We start from the raw sequence: 12,367 nt of genomic DNA, 5'->3' as shown, positions 1-12,367 counted from the left end.
AAAACCGCATCGCAGCGCACGACTCGCCATCGATTGGTCGGTTTCTGATGAATACCCGTTGCTTGCGTAGCGGGTTGCTTCTTTGGGCAGTCCCGGCGCAGTGATGAAGGCTGGGGTGTGGGGATGGGGCACCGTGACGAGGCGAGGGAAGCTCGCTAAGCTTTTAGTCGCGGAAATGGTCCTCGTGCTCGGCAGAGATGGGGAATTGATGGCGAGCGGGTTGCCGGTTGGGGTATGGCGAGCGTGCAAGGGGCTTGAGTCCAACGCTTTGGGTGACATTGACATGCTGCAGTAGTGGTAGTTGACAACGGGCATGTCAGGCACGAGATCATATGTCTTTGAAGTGGATCCCACGGCCAGTGCTTAGCATCTAGCAGGCCTTCTGGAGAGTCTTGAAAAATGTGGAGTCGCAAGAAATGATACCCAGGCAGATTTTAGTGAGGAGCGAAAGAGGAGATGAACATCAGTACGCAGTGTATATACGAAAGATGAATCACGAACACAATTATGCAGCTATTGTCGAACAATACACAAAGCTTACAGGCTTCATAACACTACACATATTTCAACTCCAACCACCCCTGTTATATCTATAACACTGTTCGCCTCAACACTTCCCACTGCCTTGTTACTACAACCCAACATGCCGAGACCGTTGCATCTTCTCCTCCTCCGCTCCTTCCAAACCTTACACCCACCGTCTGCACTACTCCCAAACCCTCGTATACCACAAGCTGGTGAGTAAGATATGGCTTCGGATTGTCCCGCTGCGGATTCCACACATCAGCATCGTCATGAGAAGTATGCAGAGCAGGTTCAGCCAACGTATCTGTGATTAAAGGTTGTAAAAGAATATAATTTTTCTCTGGAGAAGTAGCGAGGTTGTCTCCAAAGACATTCGGAGATGTATCAGGTAAGGTGTCAGCTTGAGCTGCATCATGTTCATTCGTGCGACCAAGAGGTCGTCAACGACATTTGGGAATGATGTAGGAGAAGACGGGATTGTGGTGAGCAAATCTGTGTGGTAGATGTCTGGAGTGCAGGAGCGAAGAGTGTCCAGCTACCCGGGATCAGTAGTATGCTATGCAAAATGCCTAAGCTCAGCGGCCTACAGCTCACACTATTTCTTCTGCACATAGGTATTTGGGGAAGCGTAGTCGAGCATTCTGTATGGAGTTTTCACGGCAAGAAAATCATGAAAAGCAGGATATGTATGCGTGAAACATGAGACATTGTGAAGAACAGGAAACTTTGAGAACGTGCGAGATGTCTTACAATGTCTTGCAAGTTCTTTGACGGTTATGCTAGTAAGTAGCAGAGTGCCGCGCATGTAACTTTTGTAGCCTGTCTGTCTAGTGCGCTGTCATATGAAGCCAAAAATGGAACGCCGATGCTGTCAATAATATGCTGAAGGGTATCATATACGCATAGCCTCTCTCGTAGCAGGCTCCCTCTCGATTTCGTATTCGATGTTGCGTTTGGGGCCCTTGGAGTCTTTGGAGGGCTTCTTCTTGGGCTTGGGAGGGGGTCCAGCTGGTCGCTTGCGCTTGAGGTTAGCGAGAGTCTTCTTGAGCGCCTCGGTGTCTTCATCAGCAGATTCGTCGTCTTCGGCTTCGCTGGCGCTGGCGTCGTCGCTCTCATCATCGTCGCCTGAGCCTTCGTCTGGGCTCTGTCCGCCGACCCAGTCCTCAAAGTCTTCCATCTCGTCGTCGGTCTCGCCCTCAATGTCGCTCACGTACTCGACTTCGCCCACGCCGTTCTCCGTCTCGTGCTCATACTCGTTCTCCTCGTCCTCTTCTTCCATACCGTCATCGAGGTCCTCGTCTCGCTCGACTTGACCCTCCTTCTCGAGACCGCGCATGACTCGCTTCCACACATTCGGCTCGACGTTGAGCGGGCGATCTCCATACGCACCAGAGCGAAGACGGTCGATGAGAACTCGTTCAATCGCACGCTCGACCTTGGCAGCAGCCAGCGCCTTCCTCTCTCGGCCCTCCTCGCGCCTTCGCACCTTGGGCGCCAGTCTCGGTACCAGTCGCTCACCCAGGCGCTCTTCTTCCTTTGCCAGTTTGCGGATGCGAATGTTGACCTGAGTCAGCCTCGTCAAACGCTGCTTGTTCTTGTGGATAAGGGAATTTTGGGAAATATGCAACGTGTTCGTCGACTAGTTCGAGCGCCTTGGTGTAGTTGGCTTGAAAGGCTTTATGCGCTCCCCACGCATTTTGAGCAGTGAGGATCGCTCGATCGCTTTTGATGTAGGAGGTAGAGACTTCCCGGTGGCGGGATCGGGATCGGATGGTGGCATATCGCAGAGTTGGCAAGCGGACAGGACTGTTTGCTGCAAAAACCAGAGACATTGTGCTCGTTGCGACAGAAGGTCTGGTCCTTGGTGGTCTTGAGTTTGAAACTGCAAAAGTCGGTGCCAATGATGGACCACACGAGATCGTCTGCGGATTCTTAGCATTCAGTGTTTCATACGATATCACGTGCGACTCATACCTGAAGCCATGGCGTATGTTTTTACTTGTGGGCAGCGTTGGTTGTTGTCGGCGGGCGACGGGTGGCTTCCAGAAATTATTTTGGCAGCCAAGACTTCGAGGGTGGGTCCAGTCGCTAGGGCCATTTGCGGAGAAGCAACACCAGCGAACCACGACTCTGCCAATTGCACCCCACCATGTGACAATCTTCTTGCTCTCGGGATGAGAGCTTTCACTACGTCTTTCAGATGCAATTACCGCTTTACGCAGCCTAGATCGCTTGACCCTTCGTTGTGCCGCTTTTCTGTGCCCATTGGAGCCAAACGGGTGTTTCCTGTGTTTCCTCACCATGGCCCGCACTACCTCATCCAGCAGCCCTTGAGCCTGCTCCAGCATCGGCCATATCACGTTACCAGTCTCAGTCATGATGAACCCACAATATATGCTCTGTCGACTGCATCCGGAAAGGCTGCTATAGCCGTCATTAGGATATCTGGCTCAGCATGTAGACAGGTACACCTAACGTAGCTCTAACTATGCGACTCCACTGAACGCATGACAGATCTATAAAGGGCTGTGTCCCTCGACTCCTCTCCCAAAGCCGCGATATGCGACGCTTCGCAAGCTGTATAGCCCTCATCAATCGCCTTTGCCCGCTACTCTCCTCGATTCCGGTGCACTTGTCCTACACTTTCCCGCACCGAACACTGTCACTGGCGAAGATGTGCTCGAGCTGCACGTGCATGGCGGGCCGGCCATTGTTCGCGCAGTACTAGCAGCAATACCACGAAGTGCATCAGCTGGCGAAAGTCGGACAAGGTCTACACCTTCAATTCGCTACGCCGAACCTGGAGAGTTCACACGGCGCGCATTCGCCAACAATCGCATGGATTTGCCTCAAATCGAGTCGCTCGGCGAGACACTATCCGCATCTACTGAGCAGCAGCGCAAGTTATCTGTGCGCGGCACGACGTCGTCGCTAGCTGTTCGGTATGAGCACTGGCGGCAGCTTCTGCTTGCGGCGCGGGGGGAATTGGAGGCCTTGATCGACTTCTCCGAGGACCAGCACTTCGATGAATCACCTGCCATATTATGCGCCTCTGTCGCCGAACAGGTCCGAGCCTTGCGCACCCAAATGGAGGCACACGTTGCGAATGCCGTACGCGGAGAGTTGCTGCGGAACGGCATAAGCGTGGCACTCCTTGGAGCGCCGAATGCCGGAAAGAGCAGCCTGCTCAACCGTATCGTCGGTAGAGACGCGGCAATCGTCTCCCAAGAAGCCGGAACCACACGAGATGTTGTCGAAGTCGGCGTTGATTTGGGCGGGTGGCTTGTGAAGATTGGGGACATGGCTGGCTTGCGCAGAGCTGGTCTTGTAGGAGCAGAGGCTGTTGGTGCAGTTGAGCAAGAAGGCATCAAGCGGGCCAAGCAGCGTGCGCTCGAGTCGGATGTTCTGATCGTCGTTCAAGACGCCACAGCCGAGACGGATCCCGAAGTTATGGAGACGGCCAAGAAGTGTGTAGATCTTGGTGTCAACGTTGTCGTCGCCATCAACAAGATTGACCAACTCGACAACGTCGCTTTTCTAGAGCACACATGGGCAATGCGAATGCAGTCCGAACTGGGCATCTCATCTGATCGAGTCACCTTCATCTCTTGCAAGGCATCCGCAGCAGCAACGTCATCAGATCCTGGCCACATCCAGAGTTTCCTGACCACCCTTCTCGACGTCTTCAAAAGCATGACTGCCGCACTAGTGCCAGAGTCGGACCCCGACCCCGGACTTTGGCAAGAGTCCCTTGGCGCAACCGAGCGTCAACGTCTCTTACTCTCCGAATGTCTCGGCCACCTGGAGACCTTCTTAACGACCGTTGACCCACATTTGCTGGCGTCAGAGCCTTCTCCTACCGACCCGAACGATGAGATAGATATAGTTGTGGCTGCCGAATCACTGCGCTCGGCTGCCGAAGCACTGGCTCGGATTACCGGCCGTGGAGAGGGCGGCGACGTTGAAGAAGTTCTAGGTGTCGTATTTGAGAAGTAAGTCACATGCCTGTTCCGTTTTCTGATTTGTCGTTCGCTTGCGCTTCGATCTTCTACCCTGTCGACAAGGCGTACTGCGCCATGACCACTACCATCACAACCACCAATCTTTCCGCCCCATTTCATCAACCCATTTCATCAACGCACAGCCATGGCCCACAAGCCACTTTTACTGGAACCGTGTGACCGTTCGCAAATCGATAAGTGCGCAGGGCAAGCATAGCCCGGGGTCGTGAATATGGAATCCCTCCTTGCCCGTCTCACGTTATACCACGTTGACCTCTCGCTTCCCCCTGCCACCTTCTAGAAGCTTTGCGATGGGCATTCCAAATTACTGATCTAACGTGCTTGCTGCAGGTTCTGTGTAGGGAAATGAGATCATAACCGTTGTTTTCGAATCGAGCATACGCAATGGCCACGTTTGCGCATACGCATGCGCTCGGGCTCGGGAAGGATCATGACAGGGGTGCGCTATTTTGCTGCTGCGCTATTTTGCTACTTGGGGCTGAAATGTGACAATGCAAAGTGATATGTGGGATAGACCGATCGAGCAGTTTTGGATTCAAAGATACCGACCAGGGTATTAAGTGGCTATGGAGTGAGGAAAACATGCTACTGGATCAACCAGCGCAGATGCAGACGGAGTAAGATGGATGCAAAAGCAGAGAGATTGAAGATTTGAGATGTGGCCAAATAAAGCGAATGTGAATTTCCAAAAGGAAAGCTCCGATAGACAAGGAAGAAACAGAAAGACGCCCCCCAAAACTCCAAACAGGTTCCAAGCTCTATAAAAAACGTGCCGTTTCCGTTTCCGTTTACCGTATGCCCATTTCCCGTTGCCTGGCCCAGCTCAATGAAGAGCCGCTATTCCCGGCCGGTTTCCCATTCTACTAAAAAAAAAAGCAAACCCCTCGACGCCGATGAAATATGCAGAACAAAAAAAGCGCGCCGATATCCCTATGCCCCGAATTCGTGTTCCATCATACATGTCTAGATACCGCAGGTGAGACTCCATCGCTGTGCTGTGCTATGCTGTGCTAAAAGGAAGAAGGGAAGATGGTGATACAAAAGGATAAAGAAACGTTGGTACAGAAGGTGTGCGTAGAGATACATGGCCGAAGCCCAAAAGGTGATGCTATTGCGGGAAGTTTGTCCGCCAGCGCTCGGTGCGTTGCTTGCGCTGCGTTCGGGATGTTGGCCGGGGCCGGTGATGGTGTTTAGTCGTTGATGGAGCAGCCATCGTGGCTGTTATAGAGGTGAAGAAGGCGAATGTGTTGATGGTGGTGGCGGCGTGCGGGAGCAGCCGCTGGCTTAGTTGTATCCGCCTCGACCCATGGTGATGGTTGTATTGGTATTGGGGATGCGGAGGTGTAGATTGCTTCTTCGCCTAGCTGATGGGTGGTGTTTCTGATGATATAGATCTGATGTGAGGTGGTGTTGCTTGGTAGTTCGAGCGCTTTAGTTGTAACCGCCGCGACCTTCCATTTGGATTGTTTGATATATGATTGAAGTTGATTGTAGTGGCGAAGTGATAGTAAATCGAGGATGTAGTGGCAACGGAACGGTTGTAGTGAAAGCCGACGGAGTATGCTGATTTGCAAGCGATGGAAGACTGAAGAAGAGGATGACTGAAGTGATGCCTGAACTCAACGGGATATCGACTCGACTTATATGAAACAACAGAGATGTACAGGCCAAGAAAGGGACGCTTGAAGAAGGCGGATGGTTTACGTTTTCGTTGTGAGTGTGACTATTCTCTGCCTGCCGCCAGGCATCCAAAGTCTTTATACGCACTGTTCACTTACACCTTCACCAGCAAACCATAGCGCCGGGAATGGCTGCAAGCCCACGCAGCCCTGGTCCTGGTCAAGGCTTCTAGTCATCGCAGCCTGCAATGGCGCACTGCGCAGCATATGGCGAGTGACGCGATGGAATGGGTGGTAGACCAGAATAAGTTTCAGGGTCTGTGTGTCAGTGCTGAGGGCGTGGCACATGGATGAGCCGCAGTGCACGGTTGCGACGCTAGGGGCCAGCCGCGCTGCGCTGATTAGGGATTAAGGACGCAACCTTGAAGTCGACCCGCGGCTGGTATTGCGAGAGCTTGCGATTGGGTGGTGGAGCCGTTGAGCAAAAGGTATTGCAGGTCTCATGGACTCGAAAAAAAGTGGAAAGAGGAGCGTCGCAGAAGATGCGCACTTCACCAGAGAGGTTTGCCTGCCTGCCTCCTCTCAATCTGCATCTGGAGTCCTCCTCTCCCCCAGGACACGTCTTCATTCCCACGTCGGATACGCATTGCGACGATGAACGGCGTGGGGAGATCAGGCAGGAATCCTTCTTCGACAAGCGCTGCAGGACCTGCTATTGGCGGGTGAAAATAATAATGTGCGACACAGTCATACAGCATCATCACGAGCATGTGCATCGGTCTCCTCAACCCACGAATAGCGGACCTGCGCAATGCAGCAGGGATTGTTACACACTCGACTGCTTCGGCAACCCGCTGGTGAGATGCCGCTTCCGATGAGGCGACGGCACAGCCATTGATTGTCGGTACTGAGCTCGACAATTCTGGGAAGTGTACAGCACAATATCAATTATCGCGGTCGCACAGCAATGCGATCTATGACGATCTTGCGTAGCAGTCGCCAAATGGAGGACGATCCGTGGCCACGAGCACTGCTGTGCCTGCGCGTTGCCTCAGGCCATGTGCGAACTACGCTCGGGACGTTACAGCACAGTGTTCCAAGAGGGAGGCCGCCGCATGGCTTGAAACACCCGCAGCTCGGCGAATCATAGTCCCAAAGGACCTTTTTCGTAGTTCGACTACGCTGGGGAACACAGCGCAGGGCGGAGCGTTGAGCCACACACCCGCTCCCCATTGTCGAACTCCACTCCAGAGCGCCACGCCGTTGGTGCCTGAATGCTGGAATCAGCCGTTGAGAGTACTGCCATCCCACATACAGAATTAGCCGTTGAGGCGAGTAGCATGCCAGATACAGGATTCGCCGACTTGTGCTGCATGCCTCTGACGGATCGGAGGCCATCCGCGAAGTTCAGCGCACATGGTCCAGCTGTGGTCCACTCAGTGCGATTATGCGCAGTACCAATAACTGTGACGGGCGTAGTTCCCGCTGCCAGAACACGAGCCCGGAGCCGAGGAGCAGTGCCCTTACATGTGCATCGCCCGTAGTCCTGCACTGCTGGGAATACAGACTATCAAGGTGCTAGAGAACCGCCTTTTTGATCATTGTTGACCGGGCAGCGAATGAGTAATGCGCACAGCAATTTCGTGGAGGCAGTTCGTACAATTGCGACTGCGACTTGCGGGCGAAATTTAGTTCACTATACCTGGTTCGTGCACACCTGCTTCAGCTGAACCCAATTGACTGTTCGGACAGCGACCTACGCCCAGACGCCCAATTTCACGTTATAGCCATGACACGCCAATCAGCAAAATGCTCGCTTTACTATCTGCAGGCAGGGCTCTTGAAACATGTCCAATACATCTTGCAGATGTGCTCACGTTGCATGTTCCCACATGGGTCGACTTGGTACCGGAATTGAGCCACGTTCGTGCTACAGATGCAGAAGGATGCCCATGAGCTCCAATGCCTGCATTCGTACACCGTCCACCCGATGACATGGAAATGGAATTTTTCCAGGTGCACAACATCAGATGCACCCCTGAACTATATCGAGGATCGGGACAACCAGCACTGCCGACAGCGGCATTAGGAAGTCGGGTCCAGCAGCGATACTGCCTTGGAGGCAGACCTCTCTCAACATGTCCCTGTCGGTTCTCGTGAACTATTGGGTCCGGAAATACTCGCTCCAATAGCAGTGTGACCTCGCTTCGCTTCCACGGCGGCCACGTCAACTTTCACAATGCGCTCTCTCTAGATACCGGTAGCTCACACTCGCATTCCGACAAATCGCCATTATCAATTCGAAGCACTCGCGCTGCAGACCCGACACTGAGGCTACTCCACTCACACCATCTGCGCACCTGCAGGAACACACTTCGCGCATCGCAGCATCATCAGCAGCTCTGCATGTGGCCCCAAAAATAGGCACTGCCCCGATCCCATCGTAGCGTGCCCTAGTCGCGTTAAGCGCGTTTTCGCGCCCATAGGGCTGACTGCGCCGCACGTTTCAGGTTCCAGTGTCAGCCATTGTCCGCAACAGGTTAAATACATGCATAAGACAAAGATGGGATTGGAGGAAAGAAGGCTGCTGACTTTGCGTAATAATAGCCTCTCGATCATGCAGGTGCTCGATGAGGTGCATTTTACGGGCATTTCAAGTCTGCAAATGGGTTATTTTGGGGCCATGGGAGACTACTGCATTCGGCAGCGGGATAGGCTTGGAAATCTAATGTCCACGGCGCCCTTTTCCCATTTCCAAGCAGTGCCGCCATTTATGCTCTCGAGAACCTTCTCGCAGGCACCGATGTTGCATCGCTCTCTCGCCGTCGACCATTTCACAAGACTCGGGCGTAGAGGATCCGGCCACAGCCTCATCAAGTAGTTACCTCAATAACAAGGCTCCAGCACGTTTCCTCGCCGAACATGTGTTCACTCGCTTAGGCTGGCTGCAGTTCAGACGAGGGATGACGCATTGTCGAACCCGTAGACTGGGCTCGTGGGACGTTGCAGTATCGGCGCCACCCGTGGCGTTTACGAAACATTGCCTTTCGAGGTTGGAGCATTGCGAGAACGTCAAAGGGACGCGAGATGGTTGTGGAATATCTTACGAGCTTCGGACGGAGGCGACGAAAGGCAAAGATAGGTACAACGTCTCCAGTCGGCGACAATTCAGGCGACTATCCATTCTTTTTTCTTTTTGCGCGATCACGAGGAACGTCACCAGGTTACACATAGCTCTGCTCAATGTGCGTCTCAATATTAAGCACGTTCGCTCAGACGAGCAATCCAGCGCGAGGTAGATGCACCACACTACAGCAAACAAGCTGAGATGCCCTATTGCTACTTACAACCACTTGCGACATTCACACCTCCCCATTCTCCTAGTCCCCTGCATTGAAACTTGAAACCGCGCACACTATTCATTTCTCAATCAGGATGATTGGCATTCCTCGGCGGCCCCGACGGAGCCTCACACCTGTAAGGCTGAATGATCCACACAACCCCTTGCTTGAAACGATGAAACGCGGAGACGTATTCCCAGCACTGCCCGACTGATGGAGCTATCTTCCGCGCGAAGAAAACAAAACAAGACCTATGCGAGACACTTGAGAGAAGTCAAGACAGCAAAGGAAAGTAGCAGCAGTAATCATTTTCACTTTGAGAAGAGAGAAAAAAGATCAATCAGTGCTAGCAAGAATTCAAACTCACGCTGCTTGATGGTCAAAAAACAATTCGTCTCGTTCTGAGGAACATGGGGGAGAATAAGATAACCGTTCATACAACCAGCTTACTTACTAGAGAGGAATAAATAATTTTTAATTTGGATGGAATATACAGGGCGGTTGTGAGAGTTGCGACTCAATGATTTTTAAGAGTGTGTGCGGGCGAGGAGGAGTCTCATGCTAATGAGCGGGGAAAAATTGCGATAAATTCTATGACGGCTAACAAGTTTTGGACTGATTGACGATAGAAGGCAGACGTGTGAGCATGAGGTGGTTGAGCTGTAGTTTGAAGATATGTAAGGCGTGTGGCGCGTGAAGAGTCATACCGGTCAAACCCAAGTACACGGGTGCACGAATAGAGATTTCAGACTCATGATCGTGCTGCGACGGAGTCAAGACACATATGCAGCCACACCAGGCTGCCACGCAAACACCCACAACGCCCACAGCAAAATTGCCAAGCTCACCACATCCCCCCCAAAGCCGCAGCGGCACAGCGCATTCCCAGAGGCAGCGCACAAACATGTCTCCAGTCATCCCGAACCGCACCGTCTCTCGTCAACCTTTTCGGCCCGTCCCTCCATCCTCCCGACCGCACAGTCACTAGAGCACTGGTATTGTCTCAGAGTGTAAATCCGGTAAGCTACCAGAGTGTCTCAGCGCAACCACCGCCTAGCGGACGGGGCGCCACTGACTGAGCCACGTTAAGGCGTGCCGGGGCGACTCATTGCTTGGCCGGACATGGGCATCGGTGAAGTAGATATGTGGGCGTGGCTCGGGGTTAGGGAAGCTGTGCTTCGCTTTTTGCTATGTGTTACGTGAACTGCGCAGTGGCAAAATGTATGTGGATTGTATTTTGCTACGTGGTCTCATAGGTGGTATCTAGATCGTTATTCGTGAGTGGCCCCGCTGCACGTTATGCGCTGTAAGAGCTGACGTAGTACTGCTAGCACATTAGCAAGGCAGATTTAGAGAAACCGAGGGGATATGTACCGTCAATACCGACTCCTCTTCGCTATGTTCGCTAGGTAAGTAAACGTATAGGATCAGCGCATGTTCATTGATGAAACCTGCTGCCGGTTAGTCTCTCGTACATTGGAATGTATCGCATCGACTCACAAGCAACGACCCTCCCGCCCAATCTCCCGACACTCATCACCTTCCCCCAATCTCTTCCATCAATCCTCACCATCGCCCATCCCTCTTCGCTCCTTCCATCCGCACTTCCCACTAGCTTCATGCGCTCACTCGGATGCACTGCAATGCCATCCTCCCCGCCCTCGACCTGATTAGGGTCCAGATCCGGATTGTTCAGATCCGTCCAGACGCTGCTGATGTTCATCGCATCGGTACGAATGCTCATTTTCAAGCAGCCGTGCATATTCGCCGCCAACTCCAGCCGCGTCTTTGTCGTCTTCCCATCGCCGAGTGCAATCTTGGTGAAGCGGTCGGATATAGATTTGAGTTGCATGAGCGGAGGCAGCATGATGTGTACGTCTGGTTCCCTGGTTTGGGGCTCGTGTAGACTAGCTACGACATCGGGTGCGAGCACGCGCACGGGGATTTCCTGCGTCACGATGGTATCGCGGTTGCCGCCGAAGTCCTGTTCGAAAGAGGGGTCGAAGCCATCGTCGTTGTTCGTGGCGGTGGGGATAGCGCTATGCGAGTTTGAAGATGTGGTCGTGACGATTGTGAGGGCGAGGACAGGCAGGTTGTCTTTCTTAGTAAGCCGTATATTTGCAGATGTAGCGTTGACAGCGGATTTGAGGGCGCGATTCAAGGCTACCAAGGGCACTTCGAGATTTATGACGTTGTTGGCGGCGGATTGGACGCTGATGGTTTCGAAGATGGCGTCCTGTGTAGCGTGTTAGGCTGGTTGAAGTTCAGATGGACTGGCGGCCTTACAATGTGAAGAACACTAAGTCATGTCAGAGTGGAGGACAAGTCATGGTATGGGGCACGTGAACTCACGCCCACACTTGCGTGCCTTGCTCGGGGATAATGGTAAAGCATACTTGCTCTTCGCTGAGCTTCACCCAAGCGAGGGGGCCTAGCGAATTCAGGGATGCGGTGAGCTCTGCATTATGTCAGCAGATATCGAAGAAGAATATGGGATAGGTGCGTACTCGTGAAGGTATTGATACTCTGTATCGATGCCTTAAAGCGCATCTTGTCTTTCGCTGCACAGAGTTTGTTGCGACGCGTCGGAGGATTCGTGGGGAAGGCGCGTCCGAGCTAGCGACGTCATCGGAGGTCGGCAGCTCATCATCTTCACCTCACGCCCAGTTCATCTGATCGCACATGAAAGGACACCGGTCAACATCCTCAAACCTCGTCTTGCATCGCATAGTCCAACACAGCACGATCAAGAAGCTGCTACTAACGGCATTCATATAGTGTAGAAAGGTCTGATATCACAGTTGAAGCCCATTGCGGTACATTGCGATGCATCATGTCTCGTCTCATTTGGTTACATTTA

General features: G+C 52.8%; 8 protein-coding genes across 8 annotated transcripts; 4 read left to right on the top strand and 4 right to left on the bottom strand.

The window, feature by feature from the left end:
• Positions 1-163: 163 nt before the first annotated feature.
• Positions 164-562, bottom strand: SNOG_01181 (hypothetical protein; the record flags this gene model as incomplete). Its single annotated transcript, XM_001791783.1, has 2 exons — positions 164-286; positions 542-562. 2 exons carry the CDS (start codon positions 560-562, stop codon positions 164-166), a joined length of 144 nt encoding a protein of 47 aa, XP_001791835.1.
• An 81-nt stretch (positions 563-643) lies between these two features.
• On the top strand, positions 644-930 carry SNOG_01180 (hypothetical protein; the record flags this gene model as incomplete). Its single annotated transcript, XM_001791782.1, has 2 exons — positions 644-737; positions 878-930. 2 exons carry the CDS (start codon positions 644-646, stop codon positions 928-930), a joined length of 147 nt encoding a protein of 48 aa, XP_001791834.1.
• Positions 931-1,276: 346 nt separating this feature from the next.
• On the top strand, positions 1,277-1,411 carry SNOG_01179 (hypothetical protein; the record flags this gene model as incomplete). Its single annotated transcript, XM_001791781.1, has 2 exons — positions 1,277-1,307; positions 1,344-1,411. 2 exons carry the CDS (start codon positions 1,277-1,279, stop codon positions 1,409-1,411), a joined length of 99 nt encoding a protein of 32 aa, XP_001791833.1.
• Positions 1,412-1,731: 320 nt separating this feature from the next.
• SNOG_01178 (hypothetical protein) lies at positions 1,732-2,357 on the bottom strand (the record flags this gene model as incomplete). The annotated part of the gene is made up of 2 exons (XM_001791780.1): positions 1,732-2,055; positions 2,328-2,357. 2 exons carry the CDS (start codon positions 2,355-2,357, stop codon positions 1,732-1,734), a joined length of 354 nt encoding a protein of 117 aa, XP_001791832.1.
• A 1,006-nt stretch (positions 2,358-3,363) lies between these two features.
• SNOG_01177 (hypothetical protein) lies at positions 3,364-4,521 on the top strand (the record flags this gene model as incomplete). Its single annotated transcript, XM_001791779.1, has 1 exon — positions 3,364-4,521. The coding sequence occupies one exon, from the start codon at positions 3,364-3,366 to the stop codon at positions 4,519-4,521; it is 1,158 nt and encodes a 385-aa protein (XP_001791831.1).
• Positions 4,522-4,931: 410 nt separating this feature from the next.
• On the top strand, positions 4,932-5,168 carry SNOG_01176 (hypothetical protein; the record flags this gene model as incomplete). The annotated part of the gene is made up of 2 exons (XM_001791778.1): positions 4,932-4,986; positions 5,062-5,168. The coding sequence occupies 2 exons, from the start codon at positions 4,932-4,934 to the stop codon at positions 5,166-5,168; spliced, it is 162 nt and encodes a 53-aa protein (XP_001791830.1).
• A 1,549-nt stretch (positions 5,169-6,717) lies between these two features.
• On the bottom strand, positions 6,718-7,768 carry SNOG_01175 (hypothetical protein; the record flags this gene model as incomplete). Its single annotated transcript, XM_001791777.1, has 4 exons — positions 6,718-7,088; positions 7,389-7,443; positions 7,482-7,733; positions 7,754-7,768. The coding sequence occupies 4 exons, from the start codon at positions 7,766-7,768 to the stop codon at positions 6,718-6,720; spliced, it is 693 nt and encodes a 230-aa protein (XP_001791829.1).
• A 3,166-nt stretch (positions 7,769-10,934) lies between these two features.
• On the bottom strand, positions 10,935-12,057 carry SNOG_01174 (hypothetical protein; the record flags this gene model as incomplete). Its single annotated transcript, XM_001791776.1, has 5 exons — positions 10,935-10,958; positions 11,078-11,743; positions 11,794-11,806; positions 11,860-11,965; positions 12,015-12,057. 5 exons carry the CDS (start codon positions 12,055-12,057, stop codon positions 10,935-10,937), a joined length of 852 nt encoding a protein of 283 aa, XP_001791828.1.
• Between the last annotated feature and the right edge of the window lie 310 nt (positions 12,058-12,367).

This window comes from Parastagonospora nodorum (genome assembly GCF_000146915.1).
Source record: "Parastagonospora nodorum SN15 chromosome Unknown scaffold_2, whole genome shotgun sequence".
In the NCBI taxonomy this organism is placed as follows: Eukaryota; Fungi; Ascomycota; class Dothideomycetes; order Pleosporales; family Phaeosphaeriaceae; genus Parastagonospora; species Parastagonospora nodorum.
This window is presented reverse-complemented; position numbering and strand designations above follow the sequence as displayed.